Source organism: Urocampus carinirostris, chromosome 18 (genome assembly GCF_059441175.1).
Source record: "Urocampus carinirostris isolate Australia breed hairy pipefish chromosome 18, RoL_Ucar_1.0, whole genome shotgun sequence".
NCBI lineage: Eukaryota > Metazoa > Chordata > Actinopteri > Syngnathiformes > Syngnathidae > Urocampus > Urocampus carinirostris.
Genome location: NC_142366.1, coordinates 26,562,913 through 26,588,590, shown reverse-complemented (window position 1 = coordinate 26,588,590; position 25,678 = coordinate 26,562,913). Strand labels below are relative to the sequence as shown.

General features: G+C 43.0%; 1 protein-coding gene across 1 annotated transcript; it reads right to left on the bottom strand.

The window, feature by feature from the left end:
* On the bottom strand, nucleotides 1–25,678 carry slc22a17 (solute carrier family 22 member 17). Its single transcript, XM_088322112.1, has 10 exons — nucleotides 25,166–25,678; nucleotides 21,823–22,342; nucleotides 15,501–15,604; nucleotides 13,412–13,566; nucleotides 10,536–10,701; nucleotides 9,203–9,327; nucleotides 7,531–7,636; nucleotides 7,233–7,456; nucleotides 2,512–2,623; nucleotides 1–979 (listed from the first exon to the last, which is right to left on the bottom strand). Exons 2-10 carry the CDS (start codon nucleotides 22,294–22,296, stop codon nucleotides 703–705), a joined length of 1,743 nt encoding a protein of 580 aa, XP_088178238.1. The 5' UTR covers nucleotides 22,297–22,342; nucleotides 25,166–25,678; the 3' UTR covers nucleotides 1–702.

Genomic DNA, 25,678 nt, shown 5'->3' with positions numbered 1-25,678 from the left:
TTAAGTCATTTTGTGCATAATTTTACATCATATTTGGTCATGTTGGGATGAAAGAAGCAAAAAACAACCCGAAGAGCCGTTTAGGACCCGAAAGAGCCGGTTCCTTTTAGTGAGCCGAGCCGAAGAAGCCGGTTCCCCGACAAACTCTACTAACTTTACTCAACTTCGTTCTCCTTCGACTCGACTTCAAAATACCGCATTTAGGACAGAACGTCAGGGGAACCCGTGAATTTTTACCTTCATGCACTGTAACTTTGACTTGAGTCGCTTCTTAGTGAGTAATTTTGAGCCCTGATTTTTGTGCGCTGGCTAGATTTTCTTGTGCGCTGAGAATGTGCAAGCAGTGCGCAATTGCGTACGCGCGCAGCTTAGAGGGAACAGTGCTCACAACACGTGGTAAGCTTTCTCTCCTGGCTTTGATCTCTTTGATCTCCGGTCAAACGAACATCAAATGCGACAGAAACAAAATGAAAATCAATCCAAACAGCTTGCCAATATCATTTTTGCCCTTCCATGTATTCCGTTACTCCCCAAGCCTGCACAAAATGGAGTCATTTTATTCATATTTAGTTTCTTTTGTCTTTTATTAGCATATTTGGTATTGGAGTCATCCAAAAGTCATTGAAAGTAATCCAGTTAAAGTAACCTTACCCAACCCTGTCTGCCCCCATCTTCTCATCATCCTCCTCCTCTGAGGCTGATTTAAGTCTCCGGGTTGGGCGTGGCAAGCAAGGGCACATTGTCCCGCCTCCTCCTGCCCAGCGGGGGGCGCCTGTACTGCTCACCATCGGCCAGAGTCTGCGGAAGCGGCTTCCGTTTGCTTTCGGGCAGCAGCAGGATAGACAAAACGGCCAGCAGGGCTAGAGAAGAGTAGACGACATGGTGCAGGAAGTAGCCGTAGTGGTTCCTCAGGTCCATGAGTGGGGAGCTGAGACGCCCCACACAACCCAGAGCCAGGATGACGCCCACACCGGTCCCTCTGTGGAGTGGAACCGCATCTTTAGATTTTCATAAAAAGAACAAAATGATCTAGCTTCCTAGCTTTTATTGCACTTAGTCACATAAGTTATCTTTATTTTCTTTACATGTTTTTTCTGTGCCATGCCAAGTCATTTTACATCATGTGTGTGTGTCATGATTACTGATTCGGGGCACCTGCGGCAGCCACGGGACCTGATTGGCTGTTGGACTCTTTTTAAACTCCCGTCTTCCGAAAGGAAGCTGTCAGACCGTCTGCCAACCTATGCTCTAGGCAAGCTTTTGTACTCTCCGACACTATCCTGCCCTGTTTCCTGCCTGATACCTGTTGCCGACCTGTTTCTGGACCCGTTTCTGCTTCAGCTCCTCCGTCCCGGCCATCAAACTGTTTTGCCCTGTTTCCTGCCTGATACCTGTGCCAACCTGTTTCTGGACCAGTTTCTACTATCCGACATTATCCTGACCTGTTTTCCTGCCTGATACCTGGTGCCGACCTGTTTCTGGACCCGTTTCTGCTTCTGCTCCTCCGTCCTGGCTATCGACTTGCTTTGCCCTGTTTCCTGCCTGAAACCTGTTGCTGACCTCTTTTATGGACCTGTTTCTGCTTTTGCTCCTCCGTCCCGGCCATCGACCTGTTTTTCTCGCTGCCAACGACTACCCTCGCTCGACACGGAAGTGCTACTTCCGCGTTCCTGCTATCTGCTACCAGTGACCGACGATCATCGGATCGTGGATGCAAGTACTGTTCTCTTTCTTAATAAAAACTGAGTAAAACGAATGCTATTGGGTCCCGTCTCCGTTCCTGGTCCGTGACAGTGTGAGAGTATGCATGTACCGTATTTCCCTACTATAGGGCACACCGAAAACCCCAAATTGGCCAGAGATTTGAAAGTGCGCCTTAAAATCTGGTGCGCCTTATACACTAGGAAACAAGGTGGATACAATTGAAAGAGCATGGGTACTATTAAACAGTAATGCAAACAGTAACTGTTCTGCCTTTGGGAAACATATAAAGTGGTCTTTGAGTGCATTCTTCTGGATATCATGTTAATAGTTTATTGCTAAAAGGAAACTTGTTTAGGGCCAAAAATATATCATACAGCGAGGCTTGGAACGGCTTAGCGTATTTCAGGTCACGAAGCTACTCCCAGAACAAATTAAATTCGTAAGGAGAGGTACCACTGTATTGAATTTAATTAATGACAATATTTTTCTAATCGTTAAATTGCCAAAAGGGGTAGCGAATATTGGTATTGGCCACAGTTTCGCTATTAAGCCAATGTATCCGACCTGGTACCGATAAATGCTAGCTCAGCCCTAGATTTTTTATACTTTTTTACGTTACAAGGCTCAGTCACTCTCCCCCAAAGTCTTAAAGGGCCACACTATACCACAAATAATGACTTCATTTGATCATATCAGCCTATTGAACGTCTGTCACTGGCATAGCTACATAAACAAACAAAACAAATATTTCTAGTGAATACACGGTTCCGAATGATTCATGATTCAATGATTCAGGTTTCTTCCTACCTTATAACGGTGGGCATGATCTCTGCAGTGAAAAGAATGCAGAGGGAGGCGGTGGCCTGGGAGGAGAAAAGGCCCATTACGGAGAAAACTGTGATGGCTGTCTCGCTGAGATCTGAAATAGAAAGATAGAAAGAAATACATTTTACCATTAAGCCTTTTAGTAGATAGATAGATAGATAGTTCGCTAGCTAGATAGTTCGCTAGCTAGCTAGCTCGCTAGCTAGATAGATAGCTAGATAGATAGATAGATAGATAGATAGATAGATAGATAGATAGATAGATAGATAGATAGATAGATAGATAGATAGATAGATAGATAGATAGATAGATGGACAAAGGAAGAGATAGATAGATAGATAGATAGATAGATAGATAGATAGATAGATAGATAGATAGATAGATAGATAGATAGATAGATAGATAGATAGATGGACAAAGGAAGAGATAGATAGATAGATAGATAGATAGATAGATAGATAGATAGATAGATAGATAGATAGATAGATAGATGGACAAAGGAAGAGATAGATAGATAGATGGACAAAGGAAGAGATAGATAGATAGAGATAGATAGATAGATAGATAGATAGATAGATAGATAGATAGATAGATAGATAGATAGATAGATAGATAGACAAGGGAAGAGAGAGATAGATAGATAGATAGATAGACAAGGGAAGAGAGAGATAGATAGATAGATAGATAGACAGACAAGGGAAGAGAGAGAGAGATAGATTGATAGATAGATAGATAGACAGACAAGGGAAGAGAGAGATAGATAGATAGATAGATAGATAGATAGATAGATAGATAGATAGATAGATAGATAGATAGATAGATAGATAGATAGATAGATAGATAGATAGATAGACAGACAATGGAAGAGATAGATAGATAGATAGATAGACAAGGGAAGAGATAGATAGATAGATAGACAGACAATGGAAGAGATAGATAGATAGATGGAGAGACAGACAAGGGAAGAGAGAGACAGATAGATAGGTAGATAGATAGATAGATACTTTATTCATCCCCGCAGGGAAATTCACAACATTTTATTAACATCCATCATAGAATTCTTCAAGTTTGGGGGTTCTATTTACTTGTGAACTGTAAAGCGTTAGTACCTATTGTTGGCAGAGAACTGCCAGTAGCAAGAATTGTTTACCAACAGTTTTGGTATAATGAAAAAAAAAACAGTCTGAGGATCCTCTTTCCCCTTAGCGTGACTTCTTTGTTAACTGATACAGCATCAAACCATTGTGTCATTCGACATACGCCATATCGTAAACACGGGAGCAGTCGGGTTTCAACATTCCAAATATTGAGAGTAGTTGACCTGACTTGAACTGTTGCCGAGTAATCATTTGGCTTCATGCTTGTGGTGACATTTTGGAGTCACAAGAGGGAGATAGAACCTTTGTCGTGAATGTAAATTCTGCAAACAGTTAATAGTGTAGATAGATAGATACTTTATTCATCCCCGCAGGGAAATTCCCATTTCCAGCAGCATCCCTGCGCTGAGAACAATACAATAATAAAGCAAAAAGAATACAATATACAAATACCCAATGTGACATGCTAATACCCACTGTAGCGTGTTATATAGAGTATCTAGATAGTGCTACACAGAATACACATTGCAATAAAATATGCTAATATGCAATGTAGGGGGTGTGGTTTAATGTGGGCCTTTACTCCGCTGGGTGGAGTTAAAGAGCCTCATGGCATGAGGAAGAAAAGATCTCTTCAGTCTGTCCGTGGTACAAGACAGTGACAGCAGTCTGTCGCTGAAGCCGCTCTTCTGTCTGGATATAATGCTGAGTAGTGGATGTGATGAATTGTCCATGATTGACCGCAGCTTTTTCAGTGCCCGTCTCTCGGCTACTGTTGTCAGGCTGTCCAGCTCTGTGCCCACAACAGAGCTCGCTTTCCTCGCCAGTTTATTGAGACGAGAGGCATCCTTCTTCATGACGCTGCCTCCCCAACACGCTGCCGCATAGAAGAGGGCGCTTGCCACAACTGTCTCATAGAATATTTATAGAAGCTTTTTGCAGATGTTGAAGGAGGCCAGCCTTCTGAGGAAGTAAAGTCGGCTTTGACCTTTCCTACATAGAGCTTCTGTGTTGGCAGTCCAGTCCAGTTTGTTGTCCAGCTGCACACCCAGGTATTTGTAGGTCTGGACAAATTCTACACCTTCTCCTTTGATGGTTACAGGAACCGGGTGAGTTTTAGTTCTCCTGAAGTCCACCACCATCTCCCTGGTCTTGGTGGTGTTCAGGTGCAGGTGGTTTGCGTCGCTCCATTGGACAAAGTCCTGAATCAATTTCCTGTACTCACTCAGAGTGTTGTAGCAAGCGCAAAAAGGCAAGCGCCCTCTGCTATGCGGCAGTGTGTTGGGGAGACAGCACTAAGAAGAAGGATGTCTCTCGTCTTAATAAACTGGTGAGGAAGGCGGGCTCTGTTGTGGGCACAGAGCTGGACAGCCTGACAACTGTAGCTGAGAGACGGGCACTGAAAAAGCTGCGGTCAATCGTGGACAATTCATCACATCCACATCTCAGCATCATCTCCAAACGGAAGAGCAGCTTCAGCGACAGACTGCTGTCACAGTCTTGTTCCACGGAGAGACTTAGGAGATCATTTCTTCCTCATGCCATGAAGCTCTTTAACTCCATCCGGGGGAGTAAAAGCCCACATTAAACCCCACCCTCACATTTGCATATTACCCTTACCTTACCCTTTGTCAGTCCGTCTGCGGACCTCTGTTAACACTAGGCAAGCCGTTTTTCGATCCTGACTCCCAGCTGTTTTTGCTCCTGTCACATCTACTCTCCCATCCCGGCTTTTCAACCTCTTTTGTCCACGTCTACTCTCCTTTCCTGGCTTACGACTCGCTCACGACCCCGACCACATTTTTGCTCTCCTGTCCCGGCTACAGACCCGATTTTCCGTTCCCGACACCGCCATCGCTCGCCATGAAAGATACACTTCCGCGTTCAGAGCGACCACTTCCCGCGTCCAGTAATCATCTGATCGTGGGCGCAACCCTTTCTCTTTCTTCCAATAGAACTTGTGAGAAACGCAACGCAAGTGGGTCCTGTCTCCGTTCTGGTCCTGACAGAAGTTTGCGAAATCGTAAAAAGTTAAGGGATTCGTGTGCATGTTAGATAGATAGATAGCTAGATAGATAGATGGATAGATAGATAGATAGATAGATAGATAGATAGATAGATAGATAGATACTTTATTCATCCCTGTAGGGAAATTCACACTTCTAGCAGTATCCTTCTTGTTTCTAATTATTACTGTAATTTTTTATTTTACTAAACGTTTCTGTAGTGCAGTGGTTAGCAGATTCGCCTGACACGCGAACGGTCCACAGTTCGAGGCTGGGTGGAAACATATGTTGGCCTGGAGAGGGATGGGCGCCACCAGGCTGTACTTGCCCAAGACACACCACAGGAAATGGTGCTCCTACAACTCGTGTGGTTAAGGGATACACCCACACACTATATTTTGACCTGTTTTTCAAGGTTTAGGTTTATTTTGATAATTTAAATGATTAAAAAAAAGTATCTACCAGTGGAGCAGAAAATCTTTTACTACAGTCGAACTTTTGCCGGTTTTCTAATAGTAAAATAGTAAAATTATTAAAATCAGCAAAATTATGCGTAAAATGTATAGTTTATTTTATTTATTTTATTTTTTGCAGTGCAATCCTAAATAGCTTCATCAAACAAAATAGGTAATTAAATAAATGACAGTAGTACCTCATGTGCAGACAATTTGTGAGAAAATTTAAGCACTCTGCTGCCACCTACTGACAATGATGAATGTTACAGTGTGTTGTCTGATCACCGGAAAAAGCTCCTGAACAATGACATGTTTGTTCATATTATTTGTTTTTAAATTTAAAAAAAAAACACCAACAGTCAGTTTTAAGAAAAAATCAGGTTGATATATATATATATATATATATATATATATATATATATATATATATATATATATATATATATATATATATTTTGCTATATATATATATATATATATATTAAATTTCCAAATAAAATATGTGAATAAAAAAGTCATGATTTTTAGATCTTGAATCAATCGTGTATTTGGTTTTGATGCAAATTTGTCCCCATAAGTACAATGGCAAATCTATCTAACATGGACACCAATCCCTAAACTTTTTACGATTTCGCAACTTCTGGTGTCACAGCTGAAAAACTGCAATAAAGCCCGCAAAATTTCACAAATACAGTGTAATAAAGGTGTACCAAGTGTTTTAGCCCCTAATTATCGGTATTTCAAGAGAAAAGAACATCCTTCCAAACAATAATTTTCTTTCCTCCTCCATCCCTCTCCCCACCGTCCACCTGCGCCTTCTGCTGACCATCACAAAGGTAAGAAATCCTATTCATAAGTATTTTCTTTATCCTTTTTTTTTACACGTTCATGTTAGCGTAATCTTTCATACGGAAGATTACGAAAACGCGGACGTACGATTAGCCTGGGTTAGCTTCATGTTTACGTTAAACATTCAAGGTAAACATTCAGGGTGATGGAACGGATTAAAACGATTTACATTATTTTTAATGGGAAAAAGGATTTCGGTGATCAAACAAATCGGTTTTCGAACAGGGTCCTGGAACGGATTATGGTCGAGAACCGAGGTTCCACTGTAGAGCAAAAACATAGTTTGCATTTCTTACACTTCATGAGTCCCAAGAGAATCAAAGAAGCCAGGCCCGTCATGGTCATGGAGAGCAGGAGAATACCGCGCCGTCCCCACCTGTCCACGGTGGCCCAAAGCAGCACCCAAGCTCCGCCCCCTGCGCAGACTGACAGGAGGTACGTCCAATAGAAGCTGGGAGCCGTGCCTCGGACATCGCCCCGGAAAGAACTGTAGCAGTGGCTGATGCCGTGACTGATGAATCTAAAAGAGCCGCACCCATAAATGACGGCCATTTTGATTTAAAATACAAAGACAATGCACCACGGCTGACTTACGAGGTGAAACCCAGCACACAAATGTTCTTCCAAATGTTCCTGCTGTGGAAGAGCTCAGGGTAGGACAGGTGGGGACGTGAGGAAGGTGTCGGCTCCGAATCGATCTCTGGTGAGGACAACCATAAAATAGCTTTAGAATACAGAGTCATGTAGGTCCACCTGGGCCGCACAGATCCATATTTTTTGCTTATACCTACAGTATTATTCGTGTATAATGACAGTGTCTGATGCCTGCCCCATTTTTCACAACTTGAAACACAATAAGACGACTCATCGCACAAAAAATCATTGTTGCAAAGTATTAAGGAGTGATCATCAGAATATATAACAGAACAACAATTTAAAATTAAGTTTATTATAAATCTGAATTTGGGCAGCACGGCGGCACAGTGCTGGAGCCCATCCCAACAATCATCAGGCAGTGGGCAGGGGACACCCTGAACTGGTTGCCAGCCAATCGCAGGGCACACAGGGACAGACAACTTGCTCACTCATTCACACCTAGGGACAATTTGGACCGGCCAATCCACCTGAAATGCATGTATTTGGAATGTGGGAGGAAACCGGAGTGCCCGGAGGAAACCCACGCAAGCACAGGGAGAACATACAAACTCCGCACAGTAAGTCCGGTAGCCGGATTTGAACCCACACAGGAGGTTCCCAAGACCTTAGAACTAGGCCGCACACGCGATACAATTTAAGTCAGATATTTGTGGATATAGACACAGCCTCTGGTACCCTGAATTCGACCAAAGTCGATCTCATGTGAAATGAAATTAAAAAATTATACTTCCAAAATGGCGGCGCGCGCAAGTGCAGCGGCTTCACGGGCTCCAGTTCGTCTTTTGTTTTTCAGTGTCCCCTGATCCCTCATATTTTCCCTTCGACTCCTATCGCAACTGCAATAACATCCACAACATCCCGAGGGATATACAGAGACCACCGGGGTGATCTGCCTGCCGGCAACGACGGAGCAAAAGAAAAAGGCTGCCAGTCGGGCCTGGGCTAAGAAGGCGACCACACAGACCAGCTCTCCCAAGCATCTTCCTAACCAACGCCAGATCCGTCGTCCACAAAATGAGTGAATTTGAGCTGCGGATCGCCACTATCAGCGTCCGAAATTGGAGTATTTTTGTCATCACGGCAGTCCAACTAGCAGGACGCACGCTTCACCGGCACGAACGAGACGGAGACTCCGGTAAAAACAGGGGTGGGGGACTATGCGCTAAAATAACAGCCGAATCATTGACACACACTGCTCACTCGATATCGAGTTTCTAGCAGTATCGTGTAGACCCTTCTATCTACCGAGAGAGCTAACTGTAGTCATTGTGCTTGCTGTTTACGTTCCACCGGATGCTAACATTCCACCGGATGCTAACGTTCCACCGGATGCTAACGTTAGCATAGCGCTAAATCTCCTGCCCGCTGCTGTCAATAAATAGCAGCTCGCACACCCCGACGGAGTTTTTATCGTCGCCGGCGACTTTAATTGGGCATGTTTAAGGACTGTACTTCCCAAATCCATTCAACACGTGGACTGAGCAATTAGGGAAAAAACACTGGACCGTGTGTACAGTAAGATCAAACATCTAGTTGGATCCGCCCATCTCTGTCTGTCCCTCACCCCCTCATACAATCTAAACATGTAAATGGACAATTGTCCACGTACCTGCAAAGCTCTCGTCGTCCCTCCCATCTCTGTTGGAGTTCCTCCTCTCGCTGAAGGAGTTCATATCCCCGTGTCGCTCGGAAAGCAGCAGCCAGCGAGGAGACTCTGGAAAAACTCCAGGAATGCTGCGGGGCCAAATCACACAATAATACGTTTGACCTTAATCCAGCATCAAACTATTGTGGCTTTTGTGATTTTGGCCTTGTGGTGTGGAAAAAAAAAACCATGAATGTAATAATCCATCTTCAAGCCTTTAACTACTTGTCATTAATTTGTGATTATTATTCCTGCAAGAATGAATGCTTAACTATTTAGAGGGTCTTCAACTGATGACAACATTGATTTCATGTAGATGTGTCCAAAGACGAAAAATCGAAGTATACATTGTCCAACTTATTTGTAATTCCAATTTATCCAGGACACCAATCACCCATCATTTTTTCTTCATGCCATGAGGCTCTTTAACTCCACCCGGGGGAATAAAAGCCCACATTAAACCCAGCCCCCACATTTGCATATTACCCTATTTTTATGACAGTGTGTATTTTCCGTAGCACTATTTAAATACTCTATAGCAAAACGTTATATTGGGTATTTTTGTATTCTATATCTTTATTTTATTTTTTTAGTTTTCAACACAAGGATAGTGCAGGAAGTGTGAATTTCCCTACGGGGATGAATAAAGTATCTATCTATCTATCTATCTATTTATTTACCTTTTTTCGCATATAAATGGAAAACCGAGTAGGTTTTTGACACTTGGGTCATAAATAACATATAGGCTACAATTTAAGTCATTAAAAAAGAAGAAAAGAAAATGAACCGAGACACCATGACCCAATCTTTTGGGGTATTCTAAATTCGAAAATCAAGTTTTGGGGTTGTTTCAGCTCGTTTTTAGAAATTAGTAGTATGTACAACTGTACAATGATTCGTGAGTGAGGCGGTAACCGCAAAAGAGAAAAAGACATTGAAGTAAAAAATAAATGAGTATAGCGCGATACAGTACATGTTACCGAGGAGAGTAATCAAGTTCCTAGGAACTGCTACTGAAATCAAAGATATCAAAGCCAGCAGAAAAGCTAATGTTGTGACTCATTCATCTGCAGAAACTGTAATAACAAAAACCTCATCATCCAGTCCAGCGTGAATGTGGATCTTTGGTGGGACAAGTACACCGCTTAGTTCTTTGTTCCTTTATCTCTTTGTTTCCTTATCCTCACTGTAAATGTGGACCTGGAGTCGTCCAATTTCGTTGTCACAGCATATCCCATGTTGTAACAATGACAATAAAGGCATATTCTATTCCATTCTATTCTATTCTATTACATACCCGTAGCTGAGGAAGAGCGTTAAGGGGGCGGCACCGGCCCCCAGCAGGCCCCTCCAGGACTGGCAACCGAGGGCGACTGCCAGTAGTAGCAACTCTCCGGAAACCGTCGTCAGCCCCGCTAGTACAGTTGCCATCAGCCTCAAAGACGGTTCACACAACTCAAGTCCTGAGATAGCAACACCAATGAATAGAACAGAACAGGACAGGAACGGAACAGGACAGAACAGGACAGGACAGAACAGAACAGAACAGTCAATGATATCTACGTGGCAAAACATTGTATGCAAGGATCTTAGACTTGGCACTACAAGGTTAACACCGTACCGTATTTTCCACACTATAAGGCTCACCTGATTATAAGGCGCACCCCCAAAAATTGTCATTTATCATATCCTTTTCATACATAAGGCGCACCAGACTACAAGGTGCATGAAATTGAGACCACAGCAGGATCTTCTATGTCTTCGGGTACACATTCATGAATGAATGCAATGCTTTTTTATGTACCTCTGACCAGAATTGCAAAACTTGTATGCAATAGGGAATAGAAACTGAGAAGTGGTGGTAAGAGAGCAGACACAAAACCACTAGACCACTTGTGGTACAGAGGACATACAAAACTGCATTAGAGATTATCCCACTATTTTTACTCACGGGGCCCGAATCCTAATTTGCATAGTGCAATCTGATAGGTTATACTCTTCACTCCTTCACCTGTGCAACAATAACCTCTCGGTTTAATATGCATGAGTATGTAAAATATTGTGTATTTTGTTGAAAGACTTTTTGTTGTTTCCATTCTCTAGCATTTGCTTGTAAAGAGTTGGAGAGACTGTTCAACCCAGGGCTCAGGAACCTATGGCTCACAAGCAGGGTTGGGTAGGGTTACTTTAACTGGATTACTTTCAATGACTTTTGGATGACTCCAATACCAAATATGCTCATAAAAGACAAAAGAAACTCAATATGAATAAAATGACTACATTTTGTGCAGGCTTGGGGAGTAACGGACAGGGTTGGGTAGGGTTACTTTAACTGGATTACTTTCAATTACTTTTGGATTACTTCAGTACCAAATATGCTAATAAAAGACAAAAGAAACTAAATATGAATAAAATGACTCCATTTTGTGCAGGCTTGGGGAGTAACGGAATACATGGAACGGCAAAAATGATGTTGGCAAGCTGTTTGGATTTATTTTCATTTTGTTTCTGTCGCATTTTATGTTCGTTTTGCCGGAGATCAAAGAGATCAAAGCCAGGAGAGAAAGCTTACCACGTGTTGTGAGTCATCATTTATTCATAGTTTCTTTTGTCTTTTATGAGCATATTTGGTATTGGAGTCATCCAAAAGTCATTGAAAGTAATCCAGTTAAAGTAACCCTACCCAACCCTGCTAGCATGGTATTTTGGGGTTTTTATTTTCTAAACACCGAGGGCTGAAACGCAATTTCAACTCACTGTTTTTGCTGCAGCATTGACAAAAAAGCTGATTTTGACTTTGACTTTGAATCGTAAAAAGAAAGAATAGTGCATTGTAACAGGAGTGCAATGAAAAGTATGGCGAAAACATTAGCAGCGACAAAAACTTCCAAATAAGTACCGTATTTTCCGCACTAGTTTTTGGTCCTATTTTTGACATACATAAGGCGCACCGGATTATAAGGCGCTACAATGGGAACGTGGACAAAACAGTCAGATAGTTCAGTCCAACTTAATACCCCCTTAACATTCCCAAAGCTTGCAAAGGCGCAAATACGTGTTGAGAACATGTGCGGATGCGGTGTCCGTAAGACGTCACTCAAATGCATCGTTCCATCATTCGGAAGGTTAAAGTCTTGGGATTCAAGAAATGCCAACCATTCCTTAGTTTCTATTTTCTTTTTCGCTTGCAACTTTACTGTGCATGTGACAATAAACACTTGGAATTGAGTTGAATTTAAAAATAGACACTCCATTCCATCCATTATCTGCACCGCTTATCACAGAAACATCGAGTTCAGTCTGAAACCAGATACAGGGATAATATATAGCTCACCGAAGTCGTTGTGTTCATAATAATGTGCAGCCAATGTCCTCTTATATCCATGAGTGTAGTAAATCCAGGAAAATAAAATATTTACAAATACAGTATAGTAAAAAATGCTTTCTGTATGCCGTCAAACACGTGCTATACGCATTCATCTTTTTCGGCCGATTGCAGGCTTTGTTTTGCCGTTTAAGCCAATGCCAGCCTGTAAATGATAAAAAGGATCCGCCTCCTTGACCTCCGAATAACTTTAGCCAATAGTGATCGGTTCAAATGATGATTGACACATTGGTTAGCCAATGAAACGCCGGTAAATAAATCCCAGCATACACCGCGGACTACTCCACCTTCGGGGGAAAATCTAGTCGGCGGCTGCAAGTTACAGTGTTATTGTTACAGTGTTATTGTTCTGTTTACCTGACTTGTTTACCTGATTGCCCATTTTGCACATCTGGTTGGCTACTCCTCTTGCACTATTTGCGCTACTGTAAAATACTATACATAGCCATAATTATTTAGTATATTATTAGCACTCAATACTACAACTCAATACAACATTTTATTTATATCTGTACATTCAAGGAAACTGTGCGGGTCAGATGTATCGACATTTCGTTCTGTATACACGTGTACTAGAATGACAATAAAGTAGATCTGAATCTGAATCTGAAAATTAGTTGGAAGACTTTGCGACTTAATGTTGATCCCTAAATAAGGCGCACTGTATTATAAGGCGCATGGTCAGCTTTTGAAAAAAATAAAGGCTTTTAGGTGCGCCTTATAGTGCGGAAAATACGGTACCCATCAATAGGAAAGAATCAGAACTGGTCACAGAGTGAGATGCTTACGAGAAATGTAGAGAGTGAGGTAGATGCCGGTGTTTGCCGCCGCCAGGCAAAAGCGCATGACGATAAAGATGGAAGGGAATGGCGAGACGCACACCAAGACGCCAAACACCACTGACAGAGTGAGTGACGTCAGTAGGGTCTTGGAACGGCCGATTCTGCGAAGAAAAAGGAACACGCACTGTTTATTATGTTTGTCATGTTTATTTGTATAGTCTTTTATCACAAGGAGTCTCAAAGAGCTGCACAGACCACAGATTATTGCAAACTGCAGACTACAACATCCCCTGATCTAAAACCTACATGAGGGCAAGGAAAAACTCAAAAAGCTCAGCCAAGTCCAGTCAAGTCATGTTTATTTGTATAGTCTTTTATCACAAGGAGTCTCAAAAGGCTGCAAAGACCACAGATTATTGCAAACTGCAGACTACAACATCCCCTGATCTAAAACCTACATGAGGGCAAGGAAAAACTCAAAAAGCTCAGTCAGGTCCAGTCAAGTCATGTTTATTTGTATAGTCCTGTATCACAAGGAGTCTCAAAAGGCTGCACAGACCACATATTATTGCAAACTGCAGACTACAACATCCCCTGATCTAAAACCTCCATGAGGGCAAGGAAAAACTCAAAAAGCTCAGTCAGGTCCAGTCAAGTCATGTTTATTTGAATAGTCTTTTATCACAAGGAGTCTCAAAAGGCTGCACAGACCACATATTATTGCAAACTGCAGACTACAACATCCCCTGATCTAAAACCTACATGAGGGCAAGGAAAAACTAAAAAAGCTCAACATACAAATATTTAAAATATTGTTGACAACGTTAACAATTGTTTGACATAATATTTTAGTTTGAAGAAAATAACTAAAGAAATCTAACCCACCTGGACCATAAAGCGGTTCAGATTATTGATAGTTTGGTCGTTTTGGTTGTAACATTTCTCAGAATTCACTGTGTGAATATTACTTGTTTTTGTATTCCTAAATATAAAAACAATCTTTCACACACACACACACACATGAAGTAACGTTTCAATAATCAGTCTAATTGCATCTCTTGTACGTTTATCAGTCTTGTACTCTTTTATTTTGAAGTCGCATTTCCGGTGTATTTTTCTGTTTCCTGTGTGAATAAAGTTAACTACACACACGGGAGCGGGCAGTGCTGCCGAGGACAGTGCTCTTCCGCTTGGGAAATTTATTTACCTAAATGATTGTTTTTATTTGAGTAATTCTGCCAACGTAGAGTTTATATAAATTTTAACGTTAACATTTATATATTTTTTTCAAACACCCAGTCCAAAAGATTGAGTTTTTGACCCTGCACTTGGATGAATAAATCAATACTAGATTAAATAAGTATCGATAAGTGGGTGTTGGTATTGGTGCCGATACCAGCCTTACATTTCAGGCAGAAAATGTATTAAATAGTTCTGTAACAGAAAGAAAATATTCATAACTAGGAAATTAAGGGTATGAAAAGTGTCCCTAAGCTGGAGGGCTGGGGGTCTTTTCGGAGGCTCACAATTAAATTATGATCCGGGGATGTAAGATTTGATTGAATGATTGAGCTTTTTATTTCACTAAGTTAACTAAGATATATTATTGTGTAGTGTCAAAAAAATGGGAAATCAACATTTTAAGTTTGGGTATCACGGTATCATGGACATTGTAGAACACCATCTTCTAGTCTCATCTCATCTTATTAGCTACACCGTTTATCCTCAGTAGGGTCGCGGGGGTGCTGGAGCCCATCCCAGCAATCATCGGGCAGTGGGCAGGGGACACCCTGAACTGGTTGCCAGCCAATCGCAGGGCACACGGGGACAGACAACTCATTCGCTCATTCACACCTAGGGACAATTTGGACCGGCCAATTCACCTGAAATGCATGTTTTTGGAACGTGGGAGAAAACCGGAGTGCCCGGAGGAAACCCACGCAAGCACGGGGAGAACATACAAACTCCGCACAGGAAGTCTGGAGCTGAATTTGAACCCACGACAGGTTCCCATGACATGAACTGTGCCGCACACGCGCTAACCACTGCGCCGCCGTGCTGCCCCATCTTCTAGTGTCAATAGGTTTTTAATCACCTGTCAGCAGCAAAACCCAGACCAAGACAACCTGTGAGAGCCCCCAGGATGAAGCAGACCTCCTCCACAGGAACCAGCCAATAGCGATCGCACACCAGATCCCACTGCAAACAAATAGGACAATTTCAAGGTCATTTGTGAAAAGCAGACTCTTTTAAACACTCTCTATAAACCAGGGTTGGGTAGGGTTACTTTAACTTGATTACTTTCAATTACTTTTGGATTACTCCAATACCAAATATGCTAATAAAAGACAGAAGAAACTATGAATAAAATGATGACTCACAACACGTGGTAAGCTTTCTCTCCTGGCTTTGATCTCTTTGATCTCCGGCAAAACGAACATCAAATGCGACAGAAACAAATTGAAAATAAATCCAAACAGCTTGCCAACATCATTTTTGCCGTTCCATGTATTCCGTTACTCCCCGAGCCTGCACAAAATTCAGTCATTTTATTCATATTTAGCTTCTTTTGTCTTTTATTAGCATATTTGGTATTGGAGTAATCCAAAAGTAATTGAAAGTAATCCAGTTAAAGTAACCCTACCCAACCCTGTCTATAACAGATAACAAATCAATCCGATTGGATAAACAGTAAAAGCAAAAGCTTGATTAGACGTGTGGTGGAGGTTCTGAAAACATGTCTTTGTCACGTCCGAAACAAAGGGTAAACCCAATCGCGTAACGTTTCTCACAAGTTTATTGAGATAGAGAGAGGAAGGGCAGCGCCCGCGATCCGGTACTCGCTAGACGCGGGAAGCAAGTCGCTCTCGCAATCGTGATCCAAATACGGAAGTGGATCTTCCGTAGCGGGAGATGGAGGTGTCAGGGACGGAAAAACAGGTCAATAGCCGGGACAGGAGAGTAAAAACGTGGTCGGGATCAAAAACGGGTCGTAAGCCGGAACGGGAGTGCAGGCGTGGTCGGGATCAAAAACGGGTCGTAGCCGGAGACAAACGGAGAGATCAGGAACGGACAGGTGGAAAAACGGGAGCAAAACCAGGGAAGGCGGGAGTCAGGGTCAAAAAGGCTTGCCTTGTATCAACAGAGGTTCGCAGGCGGACTGACAAAAGGAGAGTGACAGGACCGGGCGTAAAACGGGACAGGGAGCCAATTCATCTAATTCACAGGCGTCAAACTGCTGGCCCGCGGGCCGGATCAGGCCCGCTAAGGGATTGAATCCGGCCCGCGAGACAAAGCTTAGGGAAGCGCAAGAGAAAAACGAGCTGCAGGTTGAAATATGTCCACTTGATTTTGCCAAAGCCTCTCACAAATGCTGTACTTGTATTTCTTTCTTACTCTCTCTCTCATCTTCCCTTTTTCTCTCACCTTCTATATCTCTCTCTTTCACTCGCTCTGTCTCTCTTTTTCTTTCTTTTTTCTTCTTCTCTTTCTCTCTCTGTGTCTTTTTACCTTCTTTTGCTCTCTCTTCCTCTTTTCATTTTCTCAGTTTTTTTCTCTCTCTCTCTTGCATCCCCCTCCTCTTTCTCCCCTTCCCTCATTCTCTCCTTCTCTCTTTCTATTTCTGTTTGGATTTCTTTTTCTCTATCTTTCTTCCCCCCTCTTTCACAATTTTTCTTTTTTCTCTTTTGTTTCTCATATTATCTCTCTTTCTCTTTTTTTACCTCTCTCTTTCTTTCTCCCTTTCTCTTTTTCTTTGGCCCACCCTCTTTCTTTTGCTCTCCCTCTCTTTCTCTTATTTCATTCTCTCTCTTCTCTTTCTCCTCAATCTACTAGTCTTTCTTTCTTTCTCCCATCTTTCATTGTCATTCTTTCTTTTTCTTTCTTTCTCCATTTCCTTCTCTCTTTCTTTCTTTCTGTGTTTCTTTCTATCCATCTCTCCATTTCATTCTTCCTTCCTTATTAGTACGGCCCCTGAGAGAATGTTTGTTCCATCTTGTGGCCCCCTAGTTAAAATGAGTTTGACACCCCTGATCTAATTGGAGCCCTACCGCGGATAAATTGTAGATAAAGAATGTGCAGTAAGAAACTCGTCATATACCTTAGCTATGCTTTTCGGGCTCACAACAATGAACGAGAGGCCCTGGTGCTGCTTCGGGTGGGTTGTGAAATGCTCACCGACCAGTTTGCAAAACTCCCTAGACCAGTTTTGTGGCAGCTGACTGTGCAGGTATGTGGGCATACAAACAACCAAGCCCGGCTTGAAGGATTTTGCGTGTTTCCCACTTGAGTGGGCACAGAGGTAAAAATACACAAAGCCCGAGAGAGAGTTGAGGACAAACCCATTTAAAAGTCAGCCAGCTTTAATGACAGGAAGCCAACGCTTCCAACAACAAAAGAGAAAATAAATGCACTTGAAATGAGCAAAGAGTATCAACCAGTGGAACAAAACGATTTTTCACTTTGTTATATATTTTTTAGCAGAAGTAAATGGAAGGAGACCAAGAGGAAGGAAGTGTCGAAATCTAGTGGAAGCTATAGCTCTTGTTGGTGATAGGAATGAGCGGAGAGGTGTTGTGAAAGGATAGTGGGATGTGTGGACGTGTTAAAAGAGATGGGCAGGACACCTGTATGATACGGCAGGGGTAAACCAGTGAAAGCTATCAGGCCCTGCTGTTGAACAGAAGACTGTGTTGAGTCCTCTCGAGGGATATGACCAGGGTAGATGGATAGATAGATATTTTTAAGTGAAAATAATTATTAAAATCTGCAGAATTATGTGCAAGATTTTTACTTTATTTGATTGGGTCAACTATTTTTGCATGCCCTGCAATTGGCTGGCAACCAGTTCAGGGTGTCCCCTGCCCACTTCCCGATGATTGCTGGGATGGGCTCCAGCACCCCCGCGACCCTACTGAGGATAAGCGGTGCAGCTGATGAACATACAAACTCCGCACAGGAAGTCCGGTAGCTGGATTTGAACCCACACAGGAGGTTCCCAAGACCTTAGAACTGTGCCGCACACGCGCTAACCACTGCGCCGCCGTGCTGCCCAGAAAAAATAATTAAAAGTAAAAAAATAAAAAATAAAGGCCTTAAGAACAAGACGACACAAGGGTTAATCCTATTGACACGCTTTTACATTAAGAACAGCGCCCTCAATTGGCGAGCTTTGTTGTAGTAACTTTACTGCAAAGTAAGCACCGACTTTAAAAGTACGTAATCAAACACCTAGACCTTGTCCTTGACACGGATGTCATTTTGATTCTGAAATTATTTCCGGGTGCCCCTGATGTGTCACGATCAGAAGGCTGAATGGAGGGAGGTCGTCCATGACATAATAATTCTCGGCTACAACTGACAGATGTCTGTCTCGGGGATTTCATTTTCGGTCCGCATGAGCGGCAAAAAAAAAAAAAAGAAAAATGAAAGGTGAGAAGGTTTAGTGTGTAACGGAAGCCTCCTACCATCAAGATGAACCTGGAATGGTCATCAAATATTTACAACGCTTAAGCCTGTCGGGGTCACACACACAAATCTAATCTCTGATGGTTTTTGAACGTAACATCATGGAGGAAAGCGCTTTTACTGTAATTACTCGTTATATTTTATATATATATATATATATATCTCATCTCATCTCATTAGCCGTACCGCTCATCCTCATTAGGGTCGCGGGGTGCTGGAGCCCATCCCAGCCATCTCCGAGCAGTGGGCAGGGGACACCCTGAACTGGTTGCCAGCCAATCGCAGGGCACACGGGGACAGACAACTCACTCGCTCATTCGCACCTAGGGACAATTTGGACCGGCCAATTCACCTGAAATGCATGTTTTTGGAATGTGGGAGGAAACCGGAGTGCCAGGAGGAAACCCACGCAAGCACGGGGAGAACATGCAAACTCCGCACGAAGTCTGGAGCTGGATTTGCAACCACGCAGGAGGTTCCCAAGACATGAACTGTGCCGCACATGCGCTAACCACTGCGCTGCCGTGCTGCCCACTTGTTATATTATACATATATATATATATATATATATATATATATATATATATGAATATATGTATAGATAGGTAGGTAGGTAGGTAGATAGATAGAAAAATATGACTAAAAATATATATTATTGTTTTAGTGCCTTATCCTCAGTGTACCTTCTAATGCCCCCATAAAAAACCATCATTATTATTTTTTTCTTTTTCAACAATTACTAAAAACCATATTAGTAATGAAAATGAAATGCTTGTTTTAAATAGAAAAAACATGTTGGTCTTCAAAAGTGTATCATGCTAAGGTAATGAATTATTACAAACTAGAAAGAAGTTAATCATAGAATAACACTAGTTTCCTGTTGTCTTTTTTTTGCCTGGGTCACATTTTAATTTTTCATTCTTTTCAGGATGAAGACATTCACGTTTTGTGCACGACCTCAACCTATTGTAGATACGAGTGCAGTTAAATTGTTGAAGATGCACAAATACAGATTTTCATTCCGCTCATGGCCAACATTCGAAGAACTAAATATCTAAATGATTCTGCAATTGCTGTTATTTTTATCATTTATTAGTTTAACATCGCAATATATTCATCCTATTTTTGCAATCAAAAACACTTCTTAACCAGCACCTATTGCATTTTGACTTTTTCAATGCTTTTTTATTACTTTTGGCATGATTACCGATTTGAATCACCAATGCTGTTGTCAGTCCGTCTGCGAACCTCAGTGTATACTAGGCAAGCCTTTTTCGACCCTGACTCCCACCTGTCCCGTTTTTGCTCCTGTCTGTCTCCGACTACGACCTGTTTTGATCCTGACCACGTCTGCTCTCCCGTCCCGGCTCACGACCTCTTTTTGTCCCTGACTACGTCTACTGTCCCATTCTGGCGTACGACTCGTTTCCGACCCCGGCCACGTTTTTGCTCTCCCAGTCCCGGCTACCGACCAGTTTTTCCATCCCTGACACCGCCATAGCTCGCTACGGAAGATCCACTTCCGTGTTCGGATCACAATCCCAGTACGAGAGCGACTTGCTTCCTGCGTCCAGCGAACATCGGATCGCGGGCTCCCCTGTGTGCTGGCTGTATAGGCAGGCACAAAACAATTAAATTCATAGATTAGCCATTTTTCTCTTGGTTTGGCCCCTATGTCATTTTTCTAACCCAATGCGGTTGGGGACTCATTGCTGAGACACAGCAAAACGATCCACAATTCTTCTTTGAAGAATTTGACATATTCTATCTATCTATCTATCTACCTTGGTCATATCCCTCAAGAGGGGTGACCGACAGCAAGACAAACACATACAATAACAAAGAAAATAAAAGGGAAATAAATAACAAAAAAAACACACAAAAATTTTTGGACCACGGCCAACCCAATTGCCCAAACACCCAAACAAGTTAGGCACCTCAGGACCCGAGTCGGTCATGCTTTCGTCCCTCCAGATGAAACGGGACACCAGAAAGCGGCCATGTCACTCGGGTCAGGGTGACACAACACACTCTTTTGTTCAACAGCAGGGCCCGACAGCTTTCACTGGTTTACCCCTGTCGCATCATACGGGTGCCCAGCCCATCCTTGAGAACGCGTCCACAATCCCAGTTTGATATGTCAAATTCAAAATACAGTGGAACCTCAGTTTTTGAATGCCTCTCAGTTCGGACAAATCGATGTTCGACCAAAAATTTCGAGAAATTCTTGCTTCGCTGTTCGGTCAAAAAAATCGTAGTTCGAACGCCGGTACGCTAGGGTACGATGCTGAGCGGCGTACGGGTGTTTCAGCCCCTAATTATGCCTCCGAAGAAGGTCGGTGCAAGCAGGACAGGTGAAAAAAGACAAGTTGTTCGCACAACTATTGCCTTCAAGAAAGACATAATAGCTAAATATGAAAGAGGTGTACGAATTTCCGATCTTGCTAGTGAATACAGCATGGCTAAATCTACTATCAGTACCATAGTAAAGAATAAGGAGGCTGTGAAATCGAGTGATGCGGCTAAGGAAGTTAGCGCTATAAGCAAGCAACTGCCGCAAGTTTTGGAAGAGGTTGAAAAACTTTTGATGATTTTTCTCTCCCCACCGTCCACCACAAAGGTAAAAAAATCCTATTCGTAATCCTTTTTTTAAATTTTTACACATTCATGTTAGCATAATCTTTCGTACGGAAGATTACGCTAACGCGAACGTACGATTAGCCCGGGTTAGCTTCATGTTTACGTTCGTTGTAAACATCCAGGGTGTTGGAACGGATTAAAACGATTTTAAATTTCTTTTAATGGGAAAAACGATTTTCGGTGATCAACCAAATCGGTTTTCGAACAGGGTTCTGGAACGGATTATGGTCGAGGACCGAGGTTCCACTTTAGTGGGAATTTGACATATTAAAAACACAAAAAAGCAAGGAGGCTCTTCCTAGGAGCTTTACCTCAGTGACAATGTTGTTCCTCAGCCCTTCCGTAATGTTATAGTCCCAGCCCGCCTGGCAGTCCACAACCTCCGACCGGCTCCCGTTGGCGTACTGCTTACACTGGGAAACATCCGTTCCGTCATCAGGCCTCGGAGCCTTCTCCCACGGCAGCGAGACGTTGAGCGTCTCCGGCGAAAGCGTGGATCCCGGCAAGTGGCAGTGATGCGGCGAGGAGAGGGTGATGAGGGAGTCGGAGGAGAGCAGGAAAGCCAGGAAGAGGTTGGGAAGGATGGACAGAACGATCAGGACCCTTTGCTTTTTCCGACCCAGAGCCAGGACCATCACCTCGCCCGTGGGGGGGAGGCACGGGGGGACCGGGAGGGAGGAAGAGGACGGGGCGGGGGAGGATGGCACGGGCGAGGTGGGAAGGGACGGGGGAGGTGCAGGGCACGGGGAGGGGGAGACGAGTGTGGGGGAGTCTGGCGATGTCATCCTTGAAGGGTCGATAGTGGAGGTGCTGGAGAGACTTAGCAAACACCTGTGAACGGGAAGAAGAAGGATTTTATTTTGGAGTTGAATATGTGATTACAACAATCCATCCATTATCTGCACAGCTTATCCTCAGTAGGGTCGCGGGGGGTGCAGGAGCCCATCCCAGCTATCTTCAGCCAGTGGGCAGGGGACACCCTGAACCGGTTGCCGGCCAGTCGCAGGGCACACGGGAACAGACAATTCGCTCACCCATTCACACCTAGGGACAATTTGGATCGGCCAATTCACCTTACATGCATGTTTTCCGAATATGGGAGGAAACCAGAGTGCCCGGAGGAAACCCACGCAAGCACGGGGAGACCATGCAAACTCCACACAGGAAGTTCGATCTCATGATCTCAGAACTGTGCCTCTCAAGCCCTAACCACTGCCGTGCTGCCCCACTTTTTCCCTTCATTTTAAACACTACCTCTTTAGATACAGTGCGGCTTGTTCTTTTTTTTTTCACAAGTATCATCGCCGACTTCCAATGCACAGGCCCTTTCTATGTATCTCTACGGTTTCAGTTCCCGTTGCAGCCCCGAGCGACATTACCCCGCCCCTGTTTGGTAGCGTGTACTCAGAGGTTCGCCTCAGGCGGCCCCGAGCAGCTGTCTTAGAACTAGTGCAAACCACGGGAATCCAACTGTTTAATTAAAACAAAGCATCACAATTTCTGACAAGTGCTCTGAATATCAAAGTGAAGAAATTCAAAGAAGCACGGGTAAACGGCAAAATTAACCAAGCCTCCCTCCAGTAGTCAAATACCCCGTTATCTAATTAGTGACGTTGGTGTATGGATGGACGAGATTTCAACTGTCAGTATAATCGGGGAAATGTCTAGGAAAAGTAACACATTGTGCCACAATTAACACACGCCTTTATAGGTCCTGTCTGCAGCTGTGAATTTCATTCCGATATCGCAGCAGTCGATATTAATAAAATTGGCCTTAACATGAGTGCGACAAAAATCATTGTACATAAAAACCTGGCCTCTCTCTAACAAGTAGGTTTTGCTGATATTTTAGTGTGGCAGGAAGTTACTAATTAATGGGTATATATTCTCGGTTGAGCAGAAAACCATGACATTTTTTAGGGGTTTTGGCAAATATGTCAGCCATCTTCTAGGTGAAGCTCATGTCAAAAAAAGCAAGTTTCTCGACCTACAAGTATTTTTTTTAATGCATGTCTATATGTAAGTTAACGTATTTTTATCTATTTCCTTAATCTGTATTGTTTGTATGATTTTATTGCCACTAAAATATGCTAAATAATACATAGGGCGGCATCAGCTCAGGAGGTAGAGCCCTTGTCTTGCGATTAAGAAGTCACAGGTTCGATTCCCGTCTCCTCCTCGTTATATGTCGAAGTGTCCTTGGGCAAGACACTGAATCCCTAATGCCCCCAATAAGCAGGTAGGCACCTTGCATGGCAGATTCCCTATTGGTGTGTGAGTGTGTGTGGCATTTTATAAAAGCTCCTTTTTTGCATGGATTCAATATCAAAAACAGAATGAACTCATCAAGGTGCAGGTATGAATAACTTGTGTTTCATCAGGACCTAGCGACTACGCGAAAGCAATTTCTGCAACAGGCGTTTTCTTCTGTTCCGCTTCATCAAAACCAAAATGGGTCCAAACAAGTGATGTACCGCCCTTCTTCGGTGCAACCTTCGTTTCCTTCTCGTTTGTTGACTCTGGGACTATGTTTATGGAGTCCGCCATGTCACTCAATGAGCTTACACGGCGGGCAGGGTTGGGTAGGGTTACTTTAACTTGATTACTTTCAATTACTTTTGGATTACTCCAATACCAAATATGCTCATAAAAGATAAAAGAAACTAAATATGAATAAAATTATGACTCACAACACGTGGTAAGCTTTCTCTCCTGGCTTTGATCTCTTTGATCTCCGGCAAAACGAACATAAAATGCGACAGAAACCAAATGAAAATAAATCCAAACAGCTTGCCAACATCATTTTTGCCGGTCCATGTATTCCGTTACTCCCCAAGCCTGCACAAAACTTAGTAATTTCATTCATATTTAGTTTATTTTGCCTTTTATTAGCATATTTGGTATTGGAGTAATCCAAAAGTAATTGAAATTAAGTTAAAGTAACCCTACCCAACTCTGACGGCGGGTGTGGCATAGTGTGGTGCTTGCAAACTTTGGATTGCGTTTATTGGCTTGTCACTTAGGTGCCTTGCATGGCTGGCTCCCTATGGGTGTGTGGGTGTGTGTGTGAATGGGTAAGAGTAAAGTACATTGTAAAGCGCTTTGGGAGGTGTTGATTGACTTGAAAAGCGTTATTGGGGCGGCAGTAGCTCAGGAGGTAGAGCGCTTGTCTTGGGATCAAGGGATCCCAGTTCGAATCCCGGCTTGATCGTGTTACATGTCGAAGTGTCCTTGGGTAAGACACTGAACCCCTAATACTCCCAATAAGCAGGTTAGCGCCTTACATGGCTGCAAGGCCGCTATTGGGAAATGTGGAGCACACTGTAAAGCGCTTTGGGAAGTCATTGACTTGAAAAGCGCTACATAAATGCAGATCATCTCATATAAATGCAGACCATTGACCATTTACACTGTCCCTTTAATCCTAAGGTCTAAGAGGCAAAAATTTCAAATGGTAACATAAAACAAATGTGTTTGAAAAGCCTCTTTCCATTTGGATGCCCACCAGTGTTTCCCTAAAGTTGCACAGAGGAATCCCACCGGGTTATATAAGATTTGTTTTCTTTGCGAGGCGTGGAAAACGTGAAGGGAATATAAAGCACAGGGGCAGGAAAACAGAAGGGAACCATACACCTGCCCCACTTGTTTACTTACCGTCTGTTTTTTGTTTTTGTTTTAGTGTATTATTGCTTTGCTGCGTTGTCTCTTCCAAACGTCCCGAACATTGCCGGAGTGCAAGCCCAGTTTCCTCAGAGTACTTGCAGGGCTGGCACCGAAAATTGCCCTCGATGCCAGCTCGCTTTGTACGCTAGTCCGATGCAAGACATAACGATAAGAAGGAAAAATAGAAAAACACACAGCGTCTCACTCAAGGACGCTTTAGTTATATTTTAGCTGACGCTGGAATGATGATGAAGCTCGTCGGGCGACAGGCAGTCCAGTGTCGACGCTCCTCTTCTGTTTTTAGAAACGTGAAATTTCTCGATCCGATTCGGTGTTCTGAGATGAAATGAGACGTCAAAATGTCAGAGGCGATATTTGTGACATCGTCCAGTCGGTCGCAGACAAAGAGATCGCGGAGAATTGCACCGAGAGGTGGGCTGTGGTAGACTCCGCCGGGCGGCTTGGAATTCGGCAATCTTCGGCTGCAATCGTCAAAATGTCGAT

What these genes read in the sequence shown, in the direction of transcription:
- slc22a17 (XM_088322112.1), bottom strand. Translation starts at nt 22,296, where the DNA reads ATGACATCGCCAGACTCCCCCACACTCGTCTCCCCCTCCCCGTGCCCT. An exon ending in CTGGGTTTTGCTGCTGACAG is followed by an intron (nt 13,567 to 15,500) that starts GTGATTAAAAAC and finishes TTTTCTTCGCAG; the next exon opens with AATCGGCCGTTCCAAGACCC. An exon ending in ACGCTCTTCCTCAGCTACGG is followed by an intron (nt 9,328 to 10,535) that starts GTATGTAATAGA and finishes TTGGCCCCGCAG; the next exon opens with CATTCCTGGAGTTTTTCCAG.